The sequence below is a fragment of the Ursus americanus genome, chromosome 28 (assembly GCF_024610735.1).
Source record: "Ursus americanus isolate L20-20 chromosome 28, mUrsAme1.1.p, whole genome shotgun sequence".
In the NCBI taxonomy this organism is placed as follows: Eukaryota; Metazoa; Chordata; class Mammalia; order Carnivora; family Ursidae; genus Ursus; species Ursus americanus.
The window spans coordinates 8,620,396-8,645,649 of record NC_142154.1 but is presented as its reverse complement, the minus strand read 5'-3'; the positions used below and the strand labels follow the sequence as shown (position 1 = coordinate 8,645,649).

Genomic DNA, 25,254 nt, shown 5'->3' with positions numbered 1-25,254 from the left:
GGACAGCGGCAGGCATGTGTTCCAGAAAGAATCCCAAGGATTCTGACGCAACCCTATGTCCCAGAACGCATTGCAGATCATAGCAGGGAAACACAACCCAATTTCTCCAAATATTGGGATCATTCCTCAAAGGAAGGTTCTCAGAAAAAAAAAAAAAAAATCAGTGTGGATTATTTGGGAGCTTTTTTTTTTTTTAATTCCTTGTAAATTGGTATCTGATCTCTTGTTGATGAAAGGAGGTGGTGTACCCCCATCTCACAGTCCCAACGTTATAAAACCTGGCTTGGCTGGGAGAGTAGTTCTGCTATATCACTAAAGATTGTAAGGAAAGTATGCATTCTCCAGGATAGAATGATGGAAAGGGAGCTTTTCCTTTGGATCAACATAGATTAAAATGTAAATGGCTAAAGCCAAGGAAAAAGGATTTTCCCTGGAAAACAAACAAACTAACATTGAGTATGCATATTCTAAGTCAGTGGAGCAAAGTGTGCATACCAGAAGGTTTCATGAACTTATTTTCCATTTCATTAGCAAATTGATGGTGGATCCCAAGAGCTGCTCCGACTTGGGCTCCTGCTGACATCTCTTTGCAGGTTATCTCCCATTCTCAAGTTCCTGAGAGACACGGCACAGGGGCTGGCTTAGCAACACTTCCCCCCTTGACAGAACATCTTTCCCCTTGAGTCCAGGCCTTATGTCTACCTCCCTTCTCCTTCTCCCACTCCACCCAAAGAACATAGATTGGAAATTCAAGGAGGGAATCTGAAAGATCCCTTGGGCTTCCTTCTGTCCTCTTACTGAAACTTCCTGAATGTGGGTGTTTCTCAGATGGAAGATTGACCTTTGTTTTCCAGAGATGACAGAACCCAAGGACTATAAATGACCCAAGAGTTTAGAGGCTTACTGAAGCCTCCCAGGCCTCGAGGATGTTAACAGTCAACAATCCTGGGGTGCCTGCGTGGCTCAGTTGTTAAGCTTCTGCCTTCGGCTCAGGGCGTGATCCCAGAGTTCTGGGATCGAGCCCCACATCAGGCTCTTCCGCTGGGAGCCTGCTTCTTCCTCTCCCACTCCCCCTGCTTGTGTTCCCTCTCTCGCTGGCTGTCTCTCTCTCTGTCAAATAAATAAATAGAATCTTAAAAAAAAAAAAATCCTAAAGTCTCCCTCAAAAATTGTCTCTATGCAAAGGACCCTCTTACTCTCACAACCAAAAACCTTTGGAGCCCATTAGTCCAAATGCTCTTGAAAAAATTCCCCTTCAGGTCAAGAATCCTCCAACTAAAACCTGGCATCAGTGTATCCTACATTCCTGCTGCTCAGTGTAGTTTCCTTTTTTGATAAAGAAAAAAAAAGGAAGGAGAGGCAGTGCTTTTTCCACTCTTTTAGCCCCAGGTTGGGGGCATTATTAATTTTTTTCTTTCATAATTCTCTGATGATTCCCAAGGCCCTTCCCAGATGACTGTAGGATGGATGGGGTAAGGAGTGAGAGCCAACCCTAAAAATGTTTCCAATTTTCCTTTGCAGGATCAAGATATTTGAGGATGTCCGGAGGCTCATCCAGCCAAGTGATGTTATAAATAAAGTCGTCTTCAGTTTAGATGAGCCTTGGTAGGTGGTCTTGAGTATCTGGAATGTGGAAGATGGGGGCGGAGTGTGGAATATCCTCTTAACGACATGAAAATAAGTGTGTTTTATGTTAGTAATCCATCCCTTCTCCCCGAAACGCGATGAGAAGTCATGTTGAAGAATCTGTAAGAAAAAGCTTATCTCTAAGAAATGTCAGGCTATGCCCAAGAATAGCAGTAACGCATGTGTTCACGTGTTTCCTATTTCATTACAGGCCTTTGCAAGACACCGCTTCCGACTGCTTGCGGTTCTTCTCCAAGTTTGAGTCCGGAAATCTTCGCAAAGCCATCCAAGTGCGTGAGTAAGTAAGGAAACCCACAAAGGTAGCTCCTGGCAGCTTAAGGGAGCGGGTCGTGCCTCTCTCCTCCCTCTTCTCGGTACAGCGGTCTCACATTGGTCATTTGAAGTCAGCCATGGCTGGAGTTGCCCCAAGAACTGGCAGACACTACACGTGGTTTTCCTCTCAGAGTCCATTGCTAAACATTTAAGGGCACACCACTAGGGGGCTCACTAGCTGATGTCACAGCAAGGTGCAACTAGAGGTGAAGGTTATGAATACAGCTGTATTCCATATAATGGCTCCCTCCTTGGGTGCAGGAGTCCTTTGGCTGGGATGTTTGTACTTAACACTGGTGCTGGGGCTGGTTCCATTGACACAGCAGGGTACGTGGGGTCCCCTGGTCCAGTAACTTTTCACATCTGTTGCTCCCACAGCTGTGTATCTGTAAGTGGCAAGAACACTAGGCTCCCCATGGAGAAGTGTGTTACTCTCTGTTCAAGGACATGCATAGTGCCATGCCTCTGGCAGAATGTCTCAATGAGCTCTTGTTACTAGAAAAATATTTCATAGGCAAGAAAAGTCTAGGGCTGTACAAGCTAAAAAGGGGGAGAGGACACAAAACAAAAATTTTCAGTGCAGAAGAGACGGCTATGTTATCATTCTTCCCTTGATACCAGTGTGGACTCTATTTGTCATATGCCAAAAATCAGAATTTGTCACCCGTCTTCTCTAGCTGAACTCCCGAAGGCGGCAGTCCAGAACAGTTAACGGTATGTGGGGGTCACAGACTCTGGAATCAGAATGCCGGGCCACCTCACCCCTTTCCCACCAGGACACTTGGAATGATTACCTGACTCTACTCCATGCCTTTTTTTCCTCACCCAGAAAATGGGGACAGCGATGGCACCTACATCATAGGGACTTTTTTCCGAGATGTAGCTAAAAACACATCACGCTCTTAAGAGTAGTGTCTGGCACACTCAGTCCACGTGAGCACGTCTTCAGGGATGTATATACACCACAGCCAGAGCTCAGGACTTCAGATAGACTGGCCTGTTTTGTATCTATCTGAGGAGTCATTTTTGGAATTTTTCTTTTTTTTTGGCAGGGGGCAGGTGAGACGTGATCCTTTTCCATTTGTTTGTTTTATACATAAAATATTTCAAGGAAGCCTGACATATAAAACAAATACAAGTTGAGCTACGTGGGCTGAAGAAGAGAATGGCAGTTCTGTTAACATTCCTTCTCAGCCTTCTTCTCTTTCTGTTGCCAGCTCAGTTCTTACGTCTTGCGATGGCTCCTGCTTTTATTATTCCGTTTCTCTTTATATCATGTTTAAGGGATGTGGGAGAGAAAACCTAATCAGGAGTCTCCTGGGGGGGCAGTGGTCAGTCCATGATGCGTCTGCACTGCTGGCCTTGCTCTGGTCTCTCTCTCTCCATATATCTAGCTTTGGCCAGAGTCTAGAATCCTAAACCAATTAGTTATGGTCGGGGTAATGGAATCCGAAGACAGAAAACAAACCTACAGGTATAGGCAAGGAGTTTTGATGATCAGTTTTTGGAGAGGAGACCATTTGAGGGCTGTAGTCTTTCTGGATTTGTCCTAATGGGCGTCACTCGGGAGATTATGCTTCTTTGTTCATTGTACGTTGGTCTCGATGGTTCAAGCGAGATGCTTAGAGTGACAGTGCGAGCAGTGGGTCTCTATCAGGTAGCTCTGCTCTGCTCTGATATCTCTTCTGCAAAGCCTCTCCCCGCTTCCAGAAATCTCATTGTACTGCTTCTCAGGGGTCCGTAGTGGCAGAGTGTGAACAGATCAGGGCAAAAACATCACCCTTCCTAGGGGAGCAGCTCAAAGAACATGCCAAGGGGATGGAGCAATCATATTTTTGAAAATATAATATATTGATAATAATGTTGAAGTCAAAATTGCATTGTTAATTTTGTTGCTACAGCTCAAAAAATTGGTTAGTTTTGCAGATAGTAGTGGAGAGGGGACCCACAGGAGTTGCCTACGGCACTGGAAATGTCCTATGTCTTGATCTGGGTAATTGCCAGAAGTGTCCAGATGAATTTTTTTAAATTCACTGAGTTGTACACTTAAAAATTTGTGCACTCTACTGCATGTAAGTTAAATCAATGAAAAAGGGACAAAATGAACACACAACTCCTGTATTGCCGGCCTAATTCATGTTTGTTGCTTTGCTGGGGGTTTATCTATATGATACCACTTAATCTTTACAAACAGCACCGCAAGTAGGCACTATTTCCATTTTCCGTACGAGGAGGCTGAGCCCCAAAGTAATGTGCAGCATCAAATAGTAATGAGCTACACAACCAGATGTGATTGAATTTTCTCTGGGTTACAGCACACTTACATTTTTCCTGCCAGAGAGAAGATTCATCCCAGTTTAATAAAAAGATGCGCTGTGGTTGTGTAACTGATTCTCCTAATACCAAGAACCTGTTCCCCTCTCCCCACATTTCTGTAGTCCATGTGTCCAATTTTGTGAGATGAGCACAGTCACTGTAACTTACCAGCCTGCTGAGATCCCGGGTCTTAGATCCGTCTTCTGGAACCCGAGGTGTGTAGCTTCTCAGTGTTGGACGGTCCTTTGAAGACCCATAGCCCTCCAATCTTGCTTCTGACTTTGCAGGCGGGAGTACGACTTGCTGGTCAACGCTGATGTGAATAGCAGCCAGCACCAGCAGTGGTTCTACTTCCAGGTGAGCGGCATGAGAGCTGGCGTCCCTTACCGCTTCAACATCATCAACTGTGAGAAGCCCAACAGCCAGTTTAATTACGGTATGAGCTCTTGGGCTGACACCCAAGATCTTCTAGATCTTCTAGAAGTTCTAGATGCTAGATCTTCTGGCTAACACCAGGAATGATGCCCCTCTGTGATGGGTTGGCTTATTACTGGAAGTCCTGTTTGGGTTTGCAAAGTGTTTGAAGTTGAGATGAATGTCTTGGTCGCCACATGGGGCAAGATGGTGGGCAGACTATGGAAGACTGCCACCATGGAAGGCAAGCTAGAAGTCATGCCTGCCATTCCATTACTTCCTGATGGCCTCGCCCCACCTTGAACTGTCGGAGGCCCATGAGAACCTCTCATTTATTCCTTCTCTTCATCGCCTAAATCCCACAGCAGCAAATATATTGACCTATTTGTCCCAGAAGGGAAAACAGCATGGTCCAATTGGACGATGCTGACTTACACTTTCAGGAAATATGGGGAAAGTTCAAAGTCTCCGGAACACTTATTGCCATGTTGGAGGACAAATTCAAGGGACAGAGTGACTGGAAGCCCACATTTACTTTGAACATTTTCAGGAATGGAAAATTCTGCATGTTGTTGTTGGATCATACACTAATTTATTGAGTAGCTTTGAGTAAGGAATATATGTGCCCATATCTCTAGGTCTGAGCACAGGGAGCTGCCTCTATTCTGTACTGACTAAATAGATTCTTGCTGGTGTAAAAGAAAAAATATGAACCCTGACTCTTGTATTTGTTCTGTGTGGCTGTTGGAACAATTTGTCACAAACTTGGTGGCTTAAAACAAGACACATTTACTCTTACAATTCTAGAATCTACAGGTCAAAAATCAGTTTCACGGGCTACAGTGAAGGTGCTGGAAGGTGCCCACTGGAGCATCTAGGGGATTTTGTTTGGTATTTTTTCCCCAGTGTTTAGAGCTATGTTCCTTGCATCCCTTGGCTCATGGCCTCTTCCTCCATCTTCAAAGCTGGCAGCGTAGCACCTCGCAATCTCCCTCTGCCTCAGTCACATTGCTTCTCCTGCACAAACTGCTCTCTGCCTCCCTCCTAAAAGGACATAAGTGATTGCATTTAGGGCCCACCAGGATAATCTCCCCATCTCCAGATCCTTAATTTAATTACATCTATGAAATCACTTTCACCATATAAGGCACCATTCACAGGTTCCAGGGATTAGGACCTGGATATCTTGGAGGGCCATGATTCAGCCCATCACAGCGCTCTTTCCCTTTTCTCTTTCCCCAGAAATTTTATATATATATATATATATATAAAATATTAAATAATATATTTATATATAAATATACATATATATATAAAATATTAAATAATATATTTATATATAAATATACATATATATATATTTAAGATGTGGGGTTTAGGGGCAAAGGAAGGGGGAGAGGGAAAGAGACAATCTTAAGCAGGCTCCACGCTGAGCTTGGATCCTGACCCTCGATCTCATGATCCTGATGATATGACCTGAGTCGAAATCAAGAGTCCCGACACTTAACTGACTGAGCCACCCAGGCACCCCTCCCCAGTGATTAATCCTGCCTTTGTTCTTGCAGGGATGCAGCCAACTCTGTATTCTGTGAAGGAGGCACTTCTTGGCAGACCCACCTGGATACGGATGGGCTACGAAATCTGTTATTACAAGTAAGTTAGGATGCTGCTAGCTTCCTTTTCTCTGCTCTTGTATTCTTTCTCAATTTCCTGCTCTTCTGTATGGATCTGAGAAACCTCAGCCATCTATCCACGTCCCAATGGCGAACGCCCTGCCCTTCAGAAGCACAAGAATGTTAAATGGCACCCACAGTAGAACCCAAGAAATCTTTTGATTTTCAGAGAAGTCACCTGTCCTCACTTCAACACATTAAAACCCTTAGACCTTGTTGTTGGATGTTAGAACCTGTACGGACGTAACCTGTGATTAGTTCATCAAGCCTCCGTTCTTTACCTCTTTCCATGTATCTCAGTGAACAAAAAATCCGAGATGTTCTGGCCTATTCTTACTCATCCTGTGCTTCAGTTTTCCAAAGCGGATGGGAGTGGATATGGACAGGTACACTTAAGTAACTGTTCCTCCACAGCAAGATGATTTTTTGGGGAAAAAAAAAAAAAAGAGGGAGCATTTCCACAGTTCATCTTCAACCCTTGATCGGCAGGCATTTTCATCAATTTAGTCTGTAAAGTTGTAAATGAAATCTAAATTATCCGTATCTTTTGATAAAAGAAATGGATTCCCAACCCACAAATTGCTCATTTGTGCATTTTCTTTTGATGGAAAATAAAATACAGATTCATAAGAAAGAAAAAGGACAGGAACTGTTAGGACAGGCAGGAAATATGTAATTCATTATTAGCTCATTGCTAGTTTCTTATAAAAACTGATAGGCTGCCATTTGTTTTATTGGATAAAGCAAGTTGTATCTCTTTCTGATATTGCAAGAGGGCCCTAAGAAAAGTATTATCAGATGTTCTAGCGTTTAGGATTGTTATTGATATCAAAAAGAAAGAGAATATATACTCTTATGCCTTTTGGCTTTTGAGGCTGAGGACAGGAACACTCATAGAGCAACATCATTCCTAACCTTTCCTATCTATCAGACACAAAGGCAAAAATCACCATAGAGATAAGTGCTGTCTACAAAACACAGAGCTGGGCTGACTTACAGTTTGTAATAAAAGAGTTGGCAGTCTTCAGTCCTTGATGTATTTGGATATGGACCTTGGTGGTATTTTCATTATATTCTTTAGAACAATAGCAAAATATTACGATTTTGTTGGTTTTCCATTCCCTTATATGGCAATTTCTCTCTGACCTCCATATCTAGAAACTCTCAGGATCTTTTCATGTTCCAAAGAGGTTGAGACTAAAAACCATCTCAAAGTGGTAGAAGCCAACAACTTCAGGGAAAAACAGCAAAAGCCTAAATTTTGAACCTTGGTGTGTCCTGTGAAAATAGTAACCCTAATAAATGTGAAAGATCCAGCTTTCTGCCTGCTTGGCTCTGTAACTTGTAAGAGACTGGACAAATACAACATTCAGTATTGTCTCTCAGCTGAGTAGAACTGTCCCTGGAGGCTGTCCCTCTGGGAGGTGGGGAGTAAGGAGCAGACTTGCAGGGACTAAGCATCTGCCAAAAAAAGAGAAGGAAGAAAGAAGCCCCACATCCAAAAACAAAGGAGAGCCCAAGTTAATGTTAATAGCTGTTAGATTCATTAAAAAGACAATTGTTATGTGATTAAAGAGCAACAGAGGGGTAACATGAAAACCATGAATGTGTAATGTAATTCATTTTTCATATTGCAGTCATGAATACAGCAGAGATGAGTGGATAAGATTGCTACATTGTAATGTAGTTTGTTTTACAATTATTCATCACACTATGTTAACATATTTCTAATAACGTGATTTAACAACAGTTTAGATGTGTGTATCTCTATTCAACCACAGCTCAGGACACCTCTCCCTACTGTAGAATGTCTTAGATTGTAGAACATATTTCTCCCTCTTTACCCATCACAGTCTTTGAGTTGATTTGCTCTAGAAGATGTGTTTGCTTCACGCTTGCCTTTATTCTCTCTGGTGTATTAATTTGAGAGAACTTCACCTGCTTATTTCTCTGTCTCCAGCATATCATCAGAAACTCAGAAGTTCTATTTCTAGTGTGCTGTTAAGTTCCCAGATTTAGTGCCATGTTCTGAAGGAGGGGCCAGGGTGCTCATTGTGCCTGAGTACATATACGGAAGGGCACAAGAGAAAAAGACACTCGGAGGAATGGGATTTTCATTTCCTTCGAAAAGAGACAACAGTGGTGATCAGTTAAGGATGTGAGCTGACAGCTTCATGGGTCTGATTGTCATCAGTTAGAAAGTGGTCTCCTGCCTGTTTTGGTAAGATATAGTCATGTGTGTTCTTTTAATATAGATTTGTTCATAAATTATTTTAATCAGTTACATATGCATTATTATACTAATATGTTGTGTACATTAGAAAACATGCAAAGAGTTAAAATTATAAATGCTGAGAAAAAGATGGAACAAATAGTAATTGTAAATATGTACCCGGTTATATCTTTATTCTCTTGATAACTCAGGACATACTGTACCCTTAGGGGTTCCCATGAAAAATACAGTTATCAGTAGCCTTTTGCATAATTTTGAAAGATTTTGGTTAATTTGCCAGATCTAATTAGCCAGATCTAATTTGTCAGAATCTTTGAGAAAGAGCTAGTGGGAAAAGTAGGGAAGATAGGCCCTGTCCATTCTTCCATTTTTGGGGGGTCTTTAGTGCTTGAAATTTAATGTTACCCTCAATTCTATGGCTTCTAAGCAAAATAACAACAACAACTAACCGTCTATATTGTGAGGTTTAGTTTAATTTAGGAAATATAATCTGTCAATCCACTTAGGTAGGCTTCTGCAAACTTAACTACCTTGCCAGAAGTTAAAAGCAAAAGAATAAGGGAGGTGTGGAGCTCTTCCCATACAGCAGTCGATACTCGGCTTCCTGACACATGAAAATCAGAAATGTAGAATGTAATGCATTGTTCGTATTCAGTTCTGGAACACGACAGACAAGAATGGCTAAGATTGCTCTCCTGTAGTTTGCTTTATAATTCGGCATCGCATCAGGTTGCCTTGGACGGCATAAGGACAGCAGTGTCAATCCCCATATTAAAGCTTAAGACAACTGAATTTCTTTCTTAGTACCTAGATCATACCACATTTGAGGAAAATTTCTAATATTTTCTCCTGTGCACAATTGACCATCTCGCCCTTCCCCCTGGAATGCCCTCTCCTCCTCCGTCCCATCCCCCTCTCCCACCCACCTTGCAGACCAGTAAGCCAGAAAGTGAAAGGGATCCTCGGGAGGGGAGGACATAATTGAGCACACTCCTTTTTCCATGCCTCTCATAAAAGTAAGCAAGGATACTTTCAGTTGCTGCTTTATTGACTTCCCCGTGGCCTGCTTCTCCCTGCAACATACACAGCTTCACACCTTTCCGAGTCCTTTCCCGGCTCCGGTCTAAAGTAATTTTGGTGCTGAAGGGCAGAGGGAGGGAAGCCGCGCGCTCAGAGTGGCCGTGTAATACACAACGGCTGATCTCTTCTGACATTTATCTCCGCTCGTGAGAGGAGATGGAACAGCTCACTCATGAAGATGAATGTCATACACGAGCTCTGCCATCATGCATCCTTCCGAGGGATCTCAGGAGGGAGATTTGGCGTTGTATGGAATATTAGTAATGCTGCAGACACGGGGAAGCCCAGTGGCGTGGCTGCTCTGCCTTATTAGACCCTGTTAAGTGAAATGATGCGCCCTTGTTAAACAGAGCCGGGTCATTATAAGATTATCTACTCCACTCTCTATCTTGGCATTCGCTTATTTCATGCACCCACAGGAAAAAAAATGACTTCCCAGCATATTTTTAAGTGCAAATGGAAATAGATTGAGTTCATAACTATGCATTTGTGTACTTTGCTCCTTGCTTCATTGAAGGCTTTATGATTATAAAAGTGTAGATTGGTCCTGAGACAAATGGTTCAGGGAATGGAAAAGCGAAAGAGGGAGTCTTAACTGGAAGAGCTGGCTCTGCCCGACCCTGGGTATCTTTGACCCAACATGACCTATGTAGGATCCTGGAAATCTGAGAATGCCCTTGATTTTCACCAGGCTCCTTCTCCATCTCGAAGAGCAGATCAAGGAGAAAAAGTTCTTGGAATCAAACTCCCACCACTTATCATCAGTGGTGTGACTGTGGGCGGATTATTCCATCCTCAACCTCCGATTCCTCATCTGTAAAATGGAGCCAATAGTGGATAATGAAATGAGGAAAAACAGGTGGAAAGTTGAGCACAGTGTCTGATGCATAGTAGATGTTCAGTGAACGTCAGCGATCATCCGTAAATAGTAGAAACTTCTTAGTGGCACCAGTGACATAAAGAATCAGTGAAATGTTTCATTTTCATGAGCTCTCACCCGTTTTATGTTATATTCCTTCTGTTACTTTAGACTTTTAAGTTTATAAGCAGCCCTGATTTATGAAGACCAAAACTTCACATTCTTACTGGCTGAATTGGGCCAAAAGACTACTAGTCTTCTTAGTCATTTCCAAGAGACAGGTGATATAATAAAAGAGATCTTGGTTTTGGAGTCAGCCCACTCGTGGGGTTGGATTGGGCTTGCCATGCTTTCTGTGTGGAGTTGCTTGAGACGTTTCACGTCCGTGATCCTCAATTTCCCCATCTGTAGAATGTGTACAGGTATACTTAACCTTAAAAAGACGCCAGTAGGATTAGAGGTGGAATACTTCAGGTGTTTTAATTACTACCCCTGGAGTCCATTTATTCTACAAACTTTAACTGAACAGCTGCTAAGTCCAGCTCATGTGCCAAGCATGAAGATACACAAATGAATAAGCATAATCCCTGTCATAAAGGTTACCAGTGAGGGAGAGACAGAGTGTGGTAAGAACTCTGTGAAAGAGCAGATATCAGGGAAAGCTTCCTGGAAGAGGGAACTCTTGGATTGAGGCTTGAAGGCAGAAGGAGTTGTCTGAATGAGGTAGAAGGAAAGGGTTTTCGTATGAAGGAAGAACATGGGAACCACTTCAGATATAAAGGATGAATATTACTGCTTTGCAAACATCCCTCAGCATGTTCACATCATAATTGGGGAAATAATAGCTTGTTAGAATATAACTTTATTGTGGACAAGGCGAATTGTTGCAAGCCAAAGGTTTCACTTTAGAGATTTATCGAACAGTTCACTGTGAGAAAGGTGATCTTGGGAAAGCGTTGAGGTCCCCAAAGAGGAGACTTTTTGCTGTTGGTAGAGTCATCTGGATTTTCCTGCTCCCCATGCATGGCCCCCGGGAGACTCCAGTGGGGAAGCCTGACATTTGCTTTAGGCTCAGCTGGAGTTTTGATCCCAGACTAGGGTTGTCATGGAATCTCCTTTAGCAGAACCTCATCGTAAATGAGGCGATACCCATTTTTATTTTTTAATTTTTTTAATTTTTTAATTTTTTATTTTTTTAAAGATTTTATTTTATTTTATTTGACAGAGAGAGAGACAGCCAGCGAGAGAGGGAACACAAGCAGGGGGAGTGGGAGAGGAAGAAGCAGGCTCATAGCGGAGGAGCCCGATGTGGGGCTCGATCCCATAACGCTGGGATCACGCCCTGAGCCGAAGGCAGACGCTTAACCGCTGTGCCACCCAGGCGCCCCAGAGGCGATACCCATTTTTAAATCCCAGCAGTCCGCAACCATCCTGGGGAGGGCTGGCTTACCAATGAGGAGTATTTATTTATTTAAAAGAGATTTTATTTATTTTTGCGAGAGAGAAAGAAAGAGCGAGTATGAGCTGGGGGAGAGGGAGAAGCAGACTCCCCAGGGAGCAGGGAGCCCGATGTGGGACTCAATTCCAGGACCCCGGGATCATGACCTGAGACGAAGGCAGATGCTTAAGCAACTGAGCCACCCAAGCGTCCCAGTGAGGAGCTTTTAGTCTTGTCCACAGGATTCTCGCCCATCAAGTTATATAGTGTGTGTGTGTGGGGGGGGGGCTGTGGGAAGGTGGATTTCATACAACCAAAACTGCCGTTTGAATTCCTTACACTTCCCTTAAATCACTAGAACCGTAGGTCCACAGAAGTTCAAAAACTAAGAATCCTTTTATTTTATTTCTCTTTCCATTTCTCTGTTGCTGTTCCCTCCCTGGAGTCCGGGTTTGATTTGAATGGTGGAAAGAGCCTAGGGATGGGGATTCCACATTCTTGCTTTCTCCTCCTTGCTCACTCTGATGGCTGCTGGGGTAAGGCTGAATTTGCTTACGGTGAATGTCCCTGTGATGTGACTTCAGCGTAGTGACAAGTATGGTGGAAAGTGGACCAGGAAGCGTGGCTCATGTCAGAGGAGACCACCGCCCTGGCTGTCAGAGAAATCGTTTATACCTGAGGAAAGATGCAGGCTCTGTGTCCCCTCTGTGGGTGAAGAAGTTGGGGACGGAGAGGCTCTAGGTGTTACGTTTCCACCTGCCTCTACCTTCATGAATGTGCATATATGGGGTGTGTGCTCACGCATGTATGCTTACAGGTGAAGTGCTCTTCCACATTTTGATTGGCGGTCAACATCTTGACCATCTTGACTGGCTCATTTCATGTCTCTTGGGCCGTCAGTGTGAAGAGGTGTAATTGACCCGTACCTGTTGTTCAAGTAGGTGTCAGCTGATGAGCGTTTGCAGGGGAGCCTTTTATGAGTGAAATCGGAAAGGAAATAAAACGCAGAGCATATGTGGCTTGCATGCTTTCTGAGCTACCATCTGCTTCTTGACATACTTTCTAATAACCAGAGCCTTAGCTCTGAAGGAAGTACAGAACTTCGGGGAAATATGGAGGAAGGAGACCCAATTAGGTATCAAGATCCAGATGGCACCATGGGTGAAGATGCCTTTTAGAAGTTTCTAGTGCGGGAGTCACAAAGGAAATCGGGCCCTAGTCACAGATCTAAAAAGTGACGGAGAGAAACACTTGGGGCTTACATTGTTAGGGGGTAGCCTTCTCTCCCTAGAATGACCAGGTTCCCAGGGTGCTGTGTTGGCAGAAGCCGAGGCAGGAGAAATGTGTCAGGCTGTAGTTTGTGGGACTGCCATTCCGGGTTTTATTAATACTGAAAACCCACAAAACCACAAGAAATAAGACAGTCTGTTTTCTCTTTCTTCCTTTATTGCTTGCCTGATTTTTTTGTTTGTTTGTTTGGCTTTTGCTTCAGTTGGGGGGTGGCATGTAGGTAGCAAAAAGGCAGAAAAGAGTAATCTGTGGGTTTTTTTTTTTGTTTTTTTTTATGTTTTGCAACAACAGAGATTCATTACCTGCTATTTCTTCCCTCTCCCGACCCTTTTCCCCAATAAAACCCCAAAGCACCATGGACAAGTAAGGCAACATTGTAAATGTTCAAAGGTGGAATTACATCTTTTGGTGTCCGGGCGTATTTTGCATCATAATGCAGTCTTGATGATAACATTTCTCAGGAAAGCCTGCACAGCTGCCTCCCCATCGACAGGCAAGGCGCGGGCATAACTGGCAGCGTGTGGGGAAAATATTGCTTGGAATGTACTTCTGGGTGCAGTTTACTTTGATACTGTTCTCTGAAGTATCAAAATTGGTTCTTCATCTTTGACAAAGGAAAATGTGCACTCTGAAGCTATAAGAAGCTGAACCACATTTGGGGTGACAAATGTATTCCTTTGGGAGGCAAGTATTGTATAGTGCAATGAACAAAAGCTTCGCAGACAGACGGATCTGGGTTCGAGTCCCATCCCGACCAGGTTCTAGCCTTGCAACCTTTGACAGATTAATTTTCCTAAGCTTTTGTTTCTTTATGCACACGGTGGTTGTTGCAATGATAACATAAGGTGACGTGTGTTAAGTGTCGAGTTGGAACTTAGTACGTAGTAGTAATGATTACTAACAAAACCACTTGGCAGGTGGAAGGGAAAGGAAGAGCTGAACTCTATGGGGTCTAGGGAAAGGCGGGGGCTGGGGAGTCTCACATTTGGGTATTAAAGGGTATGTCTGTGATTGCATCTTGGGATATGCAGAACGATTCACCTGTTTTCTAGCTCAGTGACTCTGTAGGCTTCGTTTTCAGACACAGCAAGGAAGGGCTCGTGGCATGTACGCCACAATTAGGAGACGGATAGACCTGGGGTTCCTTAGTGGCTCAGTCGGTTAAGTCTGACTCTTGATTTTGGCTTAGGTCTTGACCTCAGGGTTGTGGGATCGAGCCCTGTGTCAGGCTCCACGCTGAGTGTGGAGCCTGCTTGAGATTCTCTCTTTACCCCTCTCCCTCTGCCCCTCCCCCCACTTGTGTGTGCTCTCCCAGTCCCTCAAAAACAAAACAAAAAAAAGGAGACAGATGGACCTGCCCAGATGTTGCTGGTTTGGCTCATGACCTGGCAGTTTCCCTGTTTTCTAAATTTCACCCCATAGAGTTTCGAGTGAGGAACATTTTGCCAGTATATAACCTAGCAGGTTTATAGCATCTGGGACCTCTCCCTCATTCTCCCTTCTCCTTTCTCTTTTAGAAATCATTATCGCCAGAGTGCAGCCGTCACGGGAGGAACATCTGAGAAGTGTTTTTATACCCTCACCTTTGTGGTCACCTTCCCGCACAATGAGGATGCCTGCTACCTGGCCTACCACTATCCCTACACTTACACAGCCCTCCTGGTAACATCCTCTTGACAGCATCACCCCAGCTGGGCTGAAGGGGCTCTTTGGGGTTTCCCTGGAAACATTCAGGAGACCCTGACATCCTGGTGGGGAATTGTTATCGCCTTCCTAAGGGAGCCAGGCTTTGCTGTCATTGATTTGGTGGCTTTCTGTGGGTGCCAGCTTCTTCTGTGGGCAGAGCAGGAGGCTGGGGTCATGACAGGGATGTTTTGAGGACCCAAGTGTCAGGCAAGGCTCTGCATTGGCAGGACGAGTGTAGGAGGAGGTGGGGCCATGTCATAGGGGCTCTGTGTTTAAGAAGCCCTCAAGTTTAAAATACGAACCCCCATTTCAACTAGATCATCTCACTCTAGATTAGAAAAAAAAAAGAAAGACAGTTTCTAAAAAAAAAAAAAAAGAAAGAAAAAGAAATGGTAAAAACCATAGGGTCAGCCGAGAGGCAGATTTGAAGCCCATAGCCCCACTGAGAGGAGTGAAGCAGAGAGTAAGGGGGTAGAGAAGAAGCTAGAGAAAACCACCTGAGCCCCTGAGCAAGTAGCCACTTCAGCTTTTCTCGGCAGTGGTTCCCATGGCCTCGGGCGGAAGGTGCTAGAAGGATCCAGGGTGTGTGAGAGGCATGGAAGAAGTCAACACCGAGTCCCTGTAAACAAGGGCCTCAGTCTGGCTGTGGGGGGGGGGGGGCGTGGAGTCAGTCAGTCCAAACCTGAAGTTAGTATTCCTGTGTTCGGTCAGGCCCTGCAAAATCCTTACTGGACGGATCTGAGCAAACTGCTGAAATAGTGCCGTTTCCTGTCATTTGGAAAAGTTGGAAAACTATCCCCCCTCCCCCAGCTATTTCATGGCTATCCCGAGGATTAATGAGCTAGAAGGTTCTTCTCTAAAGCAGTCTCGTCCTCTGTGTTAATGCAAAATGTTATTAGCATTTTTATAATCCTATGTACTGTATGTGTGAGTGTCTCAGCCTGAAGGATGAGCATTTTCATTGTAAGTCCATGATAAAGATTGGGAAAAAATAATAACCAAGAACATCCCTTGCCTTCAAAAGGAATGTTCAGGTATAAATGGAAGTTTTTCTCCATCGAGAAGGCATCTCTGAAACCGCTTGGCTAACTGCTTTAGGAAGGCATCTGCCCCGCTTCCCGTATGTTGTCTTGCCTAAAGAGAGAGGTTTTTTTTTTTTACTGTTTTCCAGATTGCAGAAGATACACAACTAGTATTATTTGTATATCACACTTAGAGATCTCAAGAAGTTAATCCAACAAATGTGTGTCACGAGCTATGCCGTAACAAGCTATGTTCATTATAAAACATGCTTTTCGCCTCTAGGGACGTAGAGCAGGCAAGATTCATGATCCCCTTCAACAGCTGCTTTTATTGTCTTGCCTGAGAAGCGCCGGGTGTAGAAAGTCGACTGGGGAAGGGGACTCCTTTTTGCGTGTGTGTGTTTTGCCTTTTCTGTTGAAGGGAGGATCCAGGGGTCCAGGACCCTGTTCTTTTCCCTTGTTGGATATTAGACACTGATGTGATTCTCAGTGGCAGTTAGTATAAAACTTTAGAGCTTAAAGGGGTTTGGGAAATTGTCTGATTCACCCTTATTGTTTACAGATGCACACATCGAGGCCTAGATGCCTCTGCATCTAGCTAGTGGCCAAGCAGGGAACGGAGCACCAGTCTTTGATGGCTATTCCTGTTCCCTTTCTACTTTTCCATAGAAAAGTGTGGAAGAAATTCAGAAGAAGTTCTGGTCTGGGATCAGATCAGTGTCCTTGCCTGCTCTGATGGACAGTAGCTACTATAAGGCTAGTCTACTTTTATTGGTACATGTAGTATTAAGTTATGTGATTGTATAATGTCTCATAGTTGGATTCAAGTCATCAGCCCCTGGTTTTTATGTGTAACACGGAGTGCCACGGATGTGGCTCAGCAGATCGTGTTGTTCCCTGAACACAGTCCCATTCTTATCCCAAGATGCTCTGATGGGTTCTTGTGAGGTGCCTGCAAGCTGTTTCAAAGACTAGAACTTAAAGTAAGAAGCCAGGTGCAGTGAAGCCCTGGCTGAAAAAGTTTCAGACTTTGAATCAACCTGCAGGCACCTTGCAAGGACCCATCAGACCATCTCAGGGTACGAATGGGACCGTGTTTGGCTCCCTCTCTGTTTTTATCTTACTTTCTTTTTCCTTTCCTTCCCCTATGCTCATCTGTTTTGTTTCTTAAATTTCACATATCAGTGAAATCATATGATATTTGTCTTCCTCTGACTGACTTATTTCGCTCAGCCTAATACCCTCTAGCTCCATCTACATCGTTACACATGGCAAGATTGCATTCTTTTTGATGGCCGAGTGTTATTCCATTGTATAGACTTAACTCGAGGAAAACACTGAGGGTGGCTGGAGCGGAGATGGGTCGGGGGGATGGGGTAACTGGGAGATGGGCACTAAGGAGGGCCCTTGATGGAAGGAGAACTGGGTGTTACATGCAACTGATGAATCACTAAACTCTACCCTTGATACTAATAATATGCTGTGTGTTAACTAAATTGAATTTAAATAAAATTTTTTTTAGAAAAGAATGGGACCATGTTTGGGGAGCAACAGTATCCAGCTGAGGTGCATCTGTGGCACTCAGTGTTCTGGATAAACACCATGGGCTGATGACTTGAACCCACCATCAGAGTTGTACAACCACACATCTTGGTGCCTGTAAATTGGGCTCCAGTTGTAGGAGCTCCTGTCCATCACATTTTATGTCTCTGGGATCCACTTACCTTTTGTGCTCTTGTCAGACCACAGGGCCTGAAATTTACAATCAACAAATAGCTTGGGAACCCAGTAGAGTCGGTGGGGGGACAATTTTGTCTTGAAGGGGGACAAAAACACAAGAAAAGAGGAGCCCCCTCCCTTCCCAGTTCCTTGGTCTCCATGAGAGGGAGAGAGAGAGATCTTGTGAATTGATGCGTACTGGCTTGTTCCTTAGCCTGTTGACTGGGAATCTCTTCCCATTGGGGAAGTTTGAGGAGTGTTAATGAAAAAGGAACAAAGGAAAAGGGATATGTTTTTGTTTCTCCTTAATGAGCAGAACAGAGTATGAAAGACATTTGTTACTTGAAAGTGAAAAATGGTATATAGTCAGTTTTGGGTTTTACATTTCCAGTAATGCATGGTCTTTATTCTCTCCAGGTTTAAGACTATAATTGACTCTAAAACTTCTCTTAAAAATCTCTTCCTCCCATCCTGTACACAATGAGTACATTCCATAGTGCACACTACTCATTTTTATTTTTGGACATGTCCTAAGGAGAAACAGGTTTTCTTCCAACAGATCAGTGATAAATTAAATGTGAATGATACCCCAAGGGCAGAATTAACTGCATGTTACTTGGGGGTGATGCTGAGGGGTGGAAAATACATTTCTATGTGGAATTCACAATTTGTAAATCTCCTCTAATTTGGATTACGTTTAATAATTACAGACATTTTTATAGTGGAGGACATGTGTATTGGATGTTTTTCACCATGAATACAATTTTGCAACTTAAAAAATTTTATTATTCTCTTATAATAAGAGAATTAGCATTTGGTTCTATCAGATTGATATCTTCCAGATGCTTGCCAGGAACTCTGTTAGATAATTGTCCAAATTATAGTTTTAAAATAAAGCAAAAAGAAAGAAATATTATTATAATTATGGAGCAAGCAAATGGAATTCTATTTTAACCATCCATATCAAGCTGTCAATAATTGCATTGATGTTCAAGTATTAGCAATGCTCATTAAAGTATTTGGAGTATGATGTAGATTGTCCCAAGGTAGCCGGTAGTATTGGCTGAAAATGGGGCCCCGAGAGAGTTTCCGATGGACATTTTAGAGGGCAAGGAAGGAGGATCTCCCTGGGAACTTATAACTGTACAAGTTGGCAAGAGATTAGAAAAGTGATCATCACTGGATTCCATATGTTGGCAGAGCTTAAAGCTCTGAAAGTTTGAGCAGGAATTTTCAGGAGACATATATACATATGGTGGCAGGTACTCCCACCATGATCTTCAGAGATGAAATGGAGTTTAGTGTAGGGAAAGAGAAAGAGAGTGGGAGAAGGAAAGAAAAGAGAAAATTAGAATGTCATTCGCACAATCTTTTAGAAGGGCTCACCATACCAAAGCAATTACCACGTGGGTTGTTATGAAGGGTAAATGACTTGCTACATGGAAAGTGTTGGCCAAGTGTGTGTGTGTAGTGAGCGATATTAGATGGTAGGCAGCAGAGCATTTATTCTCTTTTTTATAACAATGTGTGATCATTTTCTCCATCAGGCTGATGGGAAGATACCCATTCCATAACTTACAATAAAATTAAAATTCTGTAAAAAATCCAAATGAAGGACCACAAAGAAATAAATACAAAGGCTATTGATGGCTGTCTTAGGGTAGTTGATTAAAATAATTTTTTAACTCTCATTTCCAAATCATCAGTGATGTAACTTCATCTATTTTTAATGGAAAAAGGATATTAACATCATCGTTTCTTTCTAATTGGCAAATCTATGAGCAGACACCTGGAGATGAATCTTTTCTCTTCCTTCTTAAAGAAAGTCCATTTAATGTAGCGAGAGTGGTGCTGGCAGTTGGGGGCGGTCTGAGACAGCCCATTAGGACCTGCTGGCAGCGCGCTTTATGGCTTCTATTTAGCTTATAAGTGTCATTTGTTCTTGTCTTGTGATGAGACGCCTTCCAGTCTCCAACGAGTGTATTTAAGTGACAGCTGAGGACTAATCTGTATTCAAATAAAATCAGCCATCTCCTTAGGGGTGAGCCTTCTTCCGAATTAAGGGGACACAGAGTATAGCAGTTTAGGGGCTAACAATGACAAACGAATGATTTTGAGTGCGGGTGCTTCTCACTTTATCAATAGCCATCGGTGGGGTAACCTGCGGAGGTCAAGTGCAATCTTTTCTGGAAGTTTTAAGGGAGTAGCTGATAGAGGAGAAGGGGGCAGAAGGCTTCTGCGGAGAGGTGCCCAGGAGGCTGCAGCCTACCTTATCAGCCTGGCATCTTTCATGGAGAGGTAGGATTTGCTTCTAAGAAAGTCTCTCTGGGGCTCCCATCATTGCCTTGAACTCTTTGCCATTTTTGTAAAGAATCCCACCCCTGTGACTTCTGCGGGGCTGTGATTATATTTGGTTGTTGGAACGTGCATTCAGAAGTCCTGCTCCTCTCATCACTGATCTCAGCAAAGTCCAATGACACATGGCCTTGCTGGACCCGAGAAGGAGCATTCACCTCCAAACCTGGGTGGCTCAGTCAGTTAAGCATCTGCCTTCAGCTTAGGTCATGATCCCGGGGTCCTGGGATCGAGTCCTGCATCAGACTCCCTGCTCAGTGGGGAGCCTGCTTCTCCCTCTCCCGCTCATCCTGCTTCTCCTCTCTCTCTGTCAAATAAATAAATAAAATCTTAAAAAAAAGAAAATGAATTTCAGCTAAAAGAAAATAGGCATTTGTTGAGTTGTGTTATTATTAATCATAAAAAATAATAGTCGAAAATGTAACAGAGAATTCATAGGAGAAGAAAACTTTGAAACCTTGCTTCCTCCCGCATTTGCTGCTAGGGGGCACGCTGAGGTGATAGTGTTGTTCTGGTTTATTTGAGTAGAGTTGATGCACGATGTTACGTTAGTTTCAGGTGTGTGACATAGTGATGGGACATTTCTGTGTGTCATGCTGTGCTCACCACAAGTGTAGCTACCATCTGTAAGGTGATGCTGTTTTGAAGGGCAGTGTTCACAATGATGTGCGTGCGTGTTTTTTGGGTTTTTTGTTTTGTTTACTTTTTTCCTCTCATACTTAATTGTGTTTGATGACTTCCGTCGTAGGCAAACTGCTTCCAAACCTGCTTCCTCTATATGATTTATAAAATCTAGATTTTATTATTATTTTTTAGATTTGGCATCAGACCCCAAAGAGCTCTGGCCTGTGTGTATGTAACCTTATGACATCGCAGAATGATGACCAGTACTTCTGTTGAGAAAGCTGCCCCTCCCAACCCGACCCCACCAATCCCATAAGGACCCTTGTAGCCATAATGAAATGTCAAGTGATTAACTTCGATGGCAAAAAAAAAAAAAAAAAAAAAAAAAATTCTCATGGAAACAGTTCAGCCAAGACTGCATTTTCCAAAGTACGTTCTATAGCATTCCAGTATCCTGAGATCTTTAAAGAAAAAGAGTTTAACGGTCGTATAAATTCATGAAGCACTGTAGGCTAGTTTTTCTTCTGGGTTCATGGTGCATATTGGTGAATTGAAGAATCTGAAAAGTTCTGGGGCCATGAAAATGTTTTCCTTTTCTTTAACTCACCATGTTCCCAGTGCTTTGGCTGTGAATTTCCCACCCCTCCACCTCCCTGCCACACCCCAGCACTTAGTAACGTCCTACAGAATACATTTGAGGAAGACGTTGCTGAAGAGAGTATTTCTTTCCCAGTTTGGGGACCTGGAATCTTGAGAGTAAGCATGAGGCAGGTGCCACGTGTCTGGATTTCAGTAATAACCAATATTGGAGCAGCTTTCACCCAGAAACTTACAAAAGCGATTAAAATAATTTGTTTATGATCACAGAGAATTTCATCTAAATTCATGACTATTTTCATTCCCTTCACTAAGGTTCTGGAATTCTGCTTTACCGGGATGGGTGAGACATAGCTGACAGCCTGGAAGGGACATTTCTGTTCTTGTCCTGGGCCATCCCTCCCAGGAGACCAGATGGCCCACTCCTTCTACCAGGACTTTAATTACACTGGTTTTAATATTGATTTTTCCTTTTCATACCTGAATTTCTTCCATGACCTTCTTTCAGGAGGATAGTTTTCTATTCTCTAATGTTTTGATTTCTGCTGTATTTCAGACCATTTTTACATATGCCTAATTTCATTTAATTATTGGCAGATAATGTGTTTGTACAGTTTCTACTTTTGGGGGGAAAATTTAGGGAATTTTTTAAAAGCCCTGTATATGATTAATTTTTGTTACAGTTCCATGGATGTTTGAGGGAAAAAAATGTTCTCTATAGAGACGAAGTTTGACATTTATCTATAAAAACAATATTGTTCAAACACTCTATATCATTATTTTTGTGCAGCTGATTTATTCAACATTTTAAGAGTCTCCCATTCCTCGTACCATTGTTCCCCCTTCTGCCATTTTTGTGCTGTATATTTCAATCTATGTTATTTGATTCTTAAGATTTATGAGTTTTATATGTTCATTGTGAATCATGCCCTTTATCAAAATAAGATTTTTAAATCCCATTTAATGTACTTGGTCTTAAATATGACTTTGTCATATATTACGATTGCCAAGCCTGCTTTAATTTATGTTTGCTTATCCTTTAAGTTTCAATATTTCTCTCCTAAAATATTTTAGTGGAGGTAAACAAAATAGATCATTTAGGAGTGCTTTTCCTATACATTATGTATTTTTCCTTTCTCTCAAAGTACTTCTTATATGCAGTATGCAATGGGATTTAAAAAAATGAATCTGAAAGTTTTTGTCATTTAATAAGGCTGTTTAATCTATTTATACTTATAGCAGTTTTTGGAGTTACTTCTGTCATTTTGATTTTATGCTATTTTCCATGCTTCTTTGCTTTTCTTTCTGTCTCCTTTTCTTTCCCTTCCTTCCTTCCTTCCTTCCTTCCTTCCTTCCTTCCTTCCTTCCTTCCTTCCTTCCTCCCTCCCTCCCTCCCTCCCTCCCTCCCTCCCTCCCTCCTTCTCCCTCTCCATCTCCTTCTCACTGTCTTTTTCTCTCTTTCTTATGCAACATGGACCGACCATATTTTCTTTGACTTTTTCCCGTTAGTGTTTATAATTCTACTAGTGTTTCCCTTTTTGTTCTTAAAAAACATATTTGAGCCTATATTTCTCTATCAAGCCAAAATTGAGTGTTTCCTATATGATAGGCACTTTTCACACACAGTAAATGGCTAAATTATAGCAACTGCTGAATGAGGTGGGTATTTTTATAACCCTTTGAAAGATAAGAAAACTGAGTCACAAAGGAACTAAGTACAGAATTTACATACCTTTTCCAGAATCCACAGCTCACATTTGAATCAAGGCAGTTTGACGCAAGAGCCTACCATCTTAGTCATCTTGCTATATTGCCTTGCTGTTTTCAAGGATGATATGATATCACTATGTCTGTGTAAGCTAAGAAAGTTCATATTTTGTTTTAATTTATTCTTCCCTTGCACATCTCCTTTTTTAAAAGATTTATTTATTTGAGAGAGAGAGAGTGCACAGTGGGGAGGGGTGGAGGGAAAAGGAGAGAGAAACTTAAGCGGACTTTGTGCGCTGAGTGTGAAGCCCAATACAAACATAATTGATCCCACGACCGGGAGATCACAACCAGAGCAGAAACCAAGAGTTGGATGCTTAACAGACTGCACCACGCAGGTACCCCTGCACATGTCTCTTAAAAATTTTTTATTTAATTTAAATTCAATTTAATTAACATATAGTGTATTATTAGTTTCAGAAGTAGAATTCAGTGATTCATCAGTTGCATATAGCACCCAGTTCTCATTATGTCAAGTGTCCTCCTTAATGCCCATCACCCAGTTACCCCATCTTCCCACCCACCTCCCCTCCAGCAACCCTCAGTTTCCTAGAATTAAGGGTCTTTTATGATTTGCCTCCCTAACTGTTTTCATCTTATTTTATTTTTCCTTCCCTTCCTCTATGTTCATCTGTTTTGTTTCTTAAATTCCACATACGAGGGAAATCATATGGTATTTGTCTTTCTCTGACTTATTTCACTTAGCATAATACCCTCTAGTTCTAGCCACGTCATTGCAAATGGCAAGATTTCATTCTTTTTGATGGCTAATATTCTAGTGTGTGTGTGTGTGTGTGTGTGTGTGTGTGTATACACACATAAACCACATTTTCTCTATCCATTCATCTATTGATGGACATCTGGGCTCTTTCCATATTTTGGCTATGGTGGACATTGCTACTATAAACATTAGGGTTCAGGTGCGCCTTCAAATCACTGTTTGTATCCTTTGAATAAATACCCAGTAGTGTAATTGCTGGGTCATAGGGTGGCTCTATTTTTAACTTTTTGAGGAACCTCCATACTGTTTTCCAGAGTGGCTGTAACCAGCTTGCATTCCCACCGACAGTGAAGAGGGTTCCCCTTTCTCCACATTCTCACCAATATCTGTTGTTTCCTTAGTTGTTAACTCTAACCGTTCTGACTGGTGACTGCATATCTCTTTTTAATTTCATTTTACAACTGGATGATGATATTAAGATTTGATCATTTTTATTTTCTCCCTACATAATTGCTTTTTATAGTGACATTATTATATTTCTATATATTTACATTTATATATTTATATTTGCATAATGTACTTATATTATTATTTTGTAATTGTATATTTGTATTTTATGTTTGTATTATGTAGTGACCATGTTTTCAGTAGTCATGTAAACTCACACCTTATTTAACTGGACTGCCATATTGTTTCTTAGTTTGATTTTGAGGCAGCTGAAATATGTCTTCAAGTTATTATTTTCAGTAAAGATAAGGTGATGTGTTTTCTGAGCTCTTGCCCATCTGAGCATATATGCCACATGTGCTTATGGACAGACACATTATGGGTTTACTGGATAACAGTCCTTTCTACTTTCAAACACTAAGCAGTATTCCTTTACACCTGGCATCTAGTGTTGCAGAAGGAAGTATGACCCAAGTATGATTTTTTGTGTATATATACATGTAAACACACAAACACACGTACCTACTTTTTAAAAATAATTTTAGGGTGCAACCTCCCATTCTGCCCAATGAGGCGTAATGGTGTTGATTTTAGTTAGGTTGGCAAACACACAAGATGAGGCTTTCCTAGAGCCAAACTTGCTCATCCTTGAGAAAGGACCCAGGGCAAGCAGCCACACAGCATGCATGGGAAGGGCTTACTGAAGATCTCTGGACTCCCAGACTTGGCTTCTTTGGCCCTAGTCACTCTTGACTAGGGAAGTGTGTGGTCATGAGAGATGATGCTGACCCTCGGCCCCAGGGTTTCTTCAACTTTCGTACCTAGCTAGCTACCTAAGCCTTTTGGCTGTGTGTGGTTGTGTACGTATACTTAGTTAGTCCCCTTGTCTTCTCAGGGGTGTGAGACTACCTCCCAGTCTCCAGTGCAGTGCATCTCAACAATGTCTGGTACTCATTACTCAACGAACAATCCCAAGAATGAAGTACAAAGGCTTGGTTGGGTACATGGGCCTCAGTTGAATTCTCCTTTTTTTTTTTTTTTTTTTAAGATTTTA

At 42.4% G+C, this 25,254-nt stretch overlaps 1 protein-coding gene across 1 annotated transcript in view; it reads left to right on the top strand.

The window, feature by feature from the left end:
• Nucleotides 1–25,254, top strand: part of AGBL1 (AGBL carboxypeptidase 1) — a 710,086-nt gene that overhangs the window by 164,422 nt on the left and 520,410 nt on the right. The window contains exons 12-16 of the mRNA XM_045813133.2: nt 1,522–1,605; nt 1,838–1,924; nt 4,563–4,711; nt 6,255–6,342; nt 14,780–14,924. Coding sequence (XP_045669089.2) covers nt 1,522–1,605; nt 1,838–1,924; nt 4,563–4,711; nt 6,255–6,342; nt 14,780–14,924 — 553 coding nt within the window. The remainder of the gene's footprint in view (nt 1–1,521; nt 1,606–1,837; nt 1,925–4,562; nt 4,712–6,254; nt 6,343–14,779; nt 14,925–25,254) is intronic.